Source organism: Lathyrus oleraceus, chromosome 5 (assembly GCF_024323335.1).
Source record: "Lathyrus oleraceus cultivar Zhongwan6 chromosome 5, CAAS_Psat_ZW6_1.0, whole genome shotgun sequence".
NCBI classification, from domain to species: Eukaryota; Viridiplantae; Streptophyta; class Magnoliopsida; order Fabales; family Fabaceae; genus Lathyrus; species Lathyrus oleraceus.
In genome coordinates, this window is record NC_066583.1 from 297,176,926 (window position 1) to 297,181,918 (window position 4,993).

General features: G+C 36.2%; 1 protein-coding gene across 1 annotated transcript; it reads right to left on the reverse strand.

Annotated features, from left to right (window-relative positions):
* Nucleotides 1–1,191: 1,191 nt before the first annotated feature.
* Nucleotides 1,192–3,453, reverse strand: LOC127088197 (protein MAIN-LIKE 2-like). Its single transcript, XM_051029112.1, has 3 exons — nucleotides 2,570–3,453; nucleotides 2,398–2,488; nucleotides 1,192–2,310 (listed from the first exon to the last, which is right to left on the reverse strand). Exons 1-3 carry the CDS (start codon nucleotides 3,352–3,354, stop codon nucleotides 2,128–2,130), a joined length of 1,059 nt encoding a protein of 352 aa, XP_050885069.1. The 5' UTR covers nucleotides 3,355–3,453; the 3' UTR covers nucleotides 1,192–2,127.
* Between the last annotated feature and the right edge of the window lie 1,540 nt (nucleotides 3,454–4,993).

Genomic DNA, 4,993 nt, shown 5'->3' on the forward strand with positions numbered 1-4,993 from the left:
AAATATTATCATTGTTGAAGCATGATTAAATAAAATTGTTATGAAAAATTGAAGCTAGACTATATAAAGTTTTCAAAAAATTGAAACGATTTTTCTTATAATATTATATTATAAAAAAATAAAGAATATTGTGTCAAAAATTTAATTTTTAACTAATCATTTATATCATTTAAGTCAATAAGTCTTAGTTGAGTTACCCTAACACTTTTTTGTAGTATTCTAATATTATAGAGTTTGGTTTTTTTATAATAGAAGTTCATAAATTTAAAAGAAAGTTATTACAAGATAAGAATCAAATTCTCAAAGAGATGGACGAGAGACCCCAAGCTATTAGTAGGAACTGAATCTATAGTATGGTAAATCTAAGCTATTCATTATAAAATTATTTCTCAAAATTAGAGGTATGAATTCAAAAATGGTTAACGATGTCACATTTAAATCTAGATTAACCTAATCTATTAATTATAAAAAAAATCTCAAAATAAGAGGTATGAACTCAAAAATGATTTTTTTTTAAATATTCAGATTTTTAAATTTTTTTTTAAAAATACATCATTTTTCCAAAAAATTATAAAAATGACCATTTTTGGCCCTAAAATGCACCTAGGCGCCACCCTAGTTGGCGCCTACCCTTAAAGGGTAGGGCAAGTCGCCACTAGGAGTGACGCCTATACTCAATTTTTTTTTTTAATATGTTATTTTTTTTTAAAATTTTTTTTAATTTATTAATTTATATTTTTTATAATTTATATTAATTTATATTAATACATATATATAAATAAAATTATTTACAAGATATATATATATATATATATATATATTAATTTATATATATATTAATTTTTATATATATTAATTTATATATATATTAATTTAATTTATAAGTAATTAATATTATTTATAAATTTTTGGAAAAAAAATTAATTTATATACGTGTAAATAAATATTTATACACATGTAAATTAATATATATATATATATATATATATATATATATATATATATATATATATATATATATATATATATATATATATATATATATATATATATATATAAAGATATGATAGACAATATCTTTAGAGATAAAGATAAAGATATAAAGATAATAAACACAAAATATTTTTATTTAAATAATACACAAGACAAATATTATAAAGAGAGAATTAAAATGCATTATTAATTTGGGATTTATCACATATGATGCGGTCCCTGGTACGATCCGCACGGGGGAGGTCTAATTACTCGCCTAGACGGTTCACGTGGTGGTGGTGCTTCCCTATTACCACCCCTAGTCCTAACGCGTCCCCTTGTCGTTTGCCGTTGTGGTTGGGTCGAAGTCCCTTCAGTGCTGTAGGAAAGACGGGTCCCCTCTGCGCCCTCAAAGCTTTGTCTCGGTGGGACAAACTGACTACTGTTGGGTGCGCCCTCGAAATGTGGTCTTTGGTAGTTTAGGGTTGAATCGGGTTGGCCAAAGAACAATGTTTGTTGTGGTGTGTAGTAGTCTTGTTGGTAATCCTCTTGTATACCCGTGTCGGGGCTAGGTGGAGGACTGGAAGAGCTCGGGACATTGTCGTGATGGAAGTGTTGGGATTGGTGGATGTGGGGGGATTGATATTGTGGTAGGTGTTGGGACTGTTGATGGTGGTGGGAATGTTGAGGTTGGTGTTGGTAATCTTCATGGTATTGGGGTTGAGTTTGTGGTATGTATTGTTGATTTGGTTGGGGGGTGGACATGTGTTGAGGTGGTTATTGTTGGTAATACGGTGGTGGTGGCTATTGTTGGTAATAAGGTGGTGGTGGTTGTTGTTGGTAATATGGTGGTTGTTGTTGTTGTTGGTAATACTGTGGTGGTTGTTGTTGTTGGGAATATTGTGGTGGTTGTTGTTGTTGGAAGTATGGTTGTTGCATCCGGGGATCGTCCAAATAGAACGGGTCAGACACAATCATTTCTGGATTTGTATTTGCTTTATACCAATCCACATATTCCCTTGTCGGCTTCATTTCGTTGGGCGCCACCGGAAATTGTAGAACATGGTGGGCACGGTCTTTCCACATTTTACGAAACTCCTTAGCAAATTCCTTCCAATGTTGGGCATATCACTGGTGGCTGACTTTTTTTAGATGTCAAGGTTCCAAAGACATAGGGGGGCCTGGGATTTCTTGATGCATTCCGAATTGCAGCTTGACACGGTCACTTTGGTGCATCTCCACAGTGGTGAACCGCATTATGGCCGTTTTTGCTGTCCAAACAGCTGCATCTTCGGGGTTGGGTTGATGTTCCAATCCCAAATATGGCCTCCAAATAAACTGCAAAGAAAAAAGCAAATATGTTATTTATCGAGAATGCATGATATTAATAAATCAGTTAGAAGATGAGTGATTTAGTGGTAATACATCTTGTGCTCGAAGACGATCCAAGAGTTGGCGATAAAATATAATTTTATTTTTGGGGGTAAGACTGTAATCCAGTCCGGTTGTAATGAACCTAAACAAAAAAAGATAAATAATATTATTTAAAAATATTTATAGAATAAATATACAAAATGAAATAACATCATAAACTTACCTAGTTGCGTAGGGGAAGGAGTAGACGTTAGGATTTTCTAGGGCTAGCCTCGGCAATCTCCACCACCCCCATGTTTGGAGCAAAAAAGCACATCCAGAAAATGTACAGTGCTCATTTTGTGCATTTTTACACAAAGAGCTATATAGGAATGCCAGTACAGCAGAACCCCAACTATACGTGCTTATTCTATCAATGTCCTCGAGCAAACTCAAGTACATAAAGTTTATGCTATTTCCCGTCCCTTCGGGAAATAGCAAGTTCCCAAACAATAACATAATGTAAACCCGGGTTTTTATGACTTTTTCTTGTTCGGACGAATCCTCAGTCAAAGTTATGGAGTCGTGGTACAATTGGAGGCTGGATAGTTTAATACCCTGACCCCTAGCTTTTGCAGACCCCTCACCCTCGACCAGATCTACCCCCAACATTTGAACACATATTTGGTTGGGCTGTTGAACATTTCCAGTCACAGGCTTACCATCTATTCTAAGACCCAAAAGCATGTACACGTCCTCTAGTGTGACGGTACATTCACCAGTTGGTAGGTGAAAAGTGTGTGTCTCTGGTCTCCAACGTTCACACAGAGCAAGAATAAATTTGACATCAATTGTGGCATTTACGACATGCATAACATGACCGAAACCCGCACGCTCTATGTAAGGTACGCACCATGGGTCTGGATAAGGCATAGGGTGTGAACGTTGACGAAATTTCTTGGGATCCTTTAAAAACAAACAATATAAACAATCATTAGATTGGACTTTTAAAAAACAAATTACAAACATACGAAAGAGGCAATGTTCAAGAAAAACTTACGAATGAGGCAATGTTTGCCCTAATGCCTCTGTGTTCTTGGCCCATGGTAAGAAGAGACATGACTGCAATGTAGAACGAAGCTTGGTGGATGAGAAGTTTTGCCGGAGTTCTCTGAATAAAAGTGTTAGTGGTTGATGAAAACTTGCAAGAATGACCTTCTATTTATACTCGTTTTCAAGTAGATTGAATATGCAAAAATGTGACAAGTGTAAGGCATGCGTGGGAATCTTGTAGCTAGGTGGATAGGTTGGCATGCATTGGTACAGATTAGGTTGCACTTGTCTTGTCTTGGGGAAGACTTGGTGGAACCTGATGATGCAAAGATGTGACACGTGTGAGGCATGCGTGGGAATCTTGCAGAATAGGTGCAGGCTAGGTGGTAGTGTTGGCATGCATTGGTACAGATTAGGTTGCACTTGTCTTGTCTTGGGGAAGACTTGGTGGAACCTGATGATGCAAAGATGTGACACGTGGAAGGCATGCGTGGGAATCTTGCAGAATAGGTGCAGGCTAGGTGGTAGTGTTGGCATGCATTGGTGCAGATTAGGTTGCACTTGTCTTGTCTTGGGGAAGACTTGGTGGAACCTAATGATGCAAAGATGTGACACGTGGAAGGCATGCGTGGGAATCTTGCTTTGAATATTATTTTAGTACAACAGTTTTAGAAAGTTTAAATTGGTTTTTAATTCAATTTAGTTAATCAGGTTGTTTAAAATAAATAATTAAGCTTAAATAAGATTGAATATTATTTTAAACACATAATGGAAAAAAGAGGTAGTTTAGTATTGGAAGTGTGATATTCAGTATTGGAAGTTCAAGAAGTTTAACTTTTCGCTATGGAGTTATTCACTTTCAATTTGCACATGAAGACGAAGCTATTGTTGGTGCAAGCAAAGCTAAAGCCGAGAGAATAGGTGCAGGCTAGGTGGGAGTGTTGCATGCAAAAGTGTGACACGTGTGAGGCATGCGTGGGAATCTTGCAGACTAGGTGCAGGCTTAGTGGAACATGATGATGCAAAGATGTGACATGTGTGAGGCATGCGTGGGAATCTTGAAGACTTGGTGGAGAATACATTTGATGGATAGGCAGTAGACGTGTCAAAATTATTACATGCATGCAGCTCCACCTAGCCTGCAAGATTCTCAGCAAACTTTGCATGCGTTGCTCCTACCCAAATTTTTGCATGCTTTACACGTGTCCAAGTTTTGCATGCGTTGCTCTTGGGGAAGGCTTGGTTGAAGACATGCATGCAAAGATGTGTTGGAATCTTGCAGTATAAATATTCACACACATTTTCACAAAGGTATTCACAATATCTTCACAGCAATCTTCAAAAAATCTTCACATATATCTTCACAATATCTTCACAAAACCTTCACATAACATGGCATCTTCATCACAATACAAAATCAAAGCTCACGTCAATGGTGAGACTTATGAATGTGATATGTCTGGCTTCCTATTTAGAAACACCGAATGCACTCGTTTTTGTCTAAATAGAGGAGCTGACTTCTCTTATCTGAAAAGGAAGATTGAGTCCAAACTAAGACAACCCGTGTCCCAAATTTTTTATCAACAACCTTTTTTTTCAGAAAATAACTCTGTCA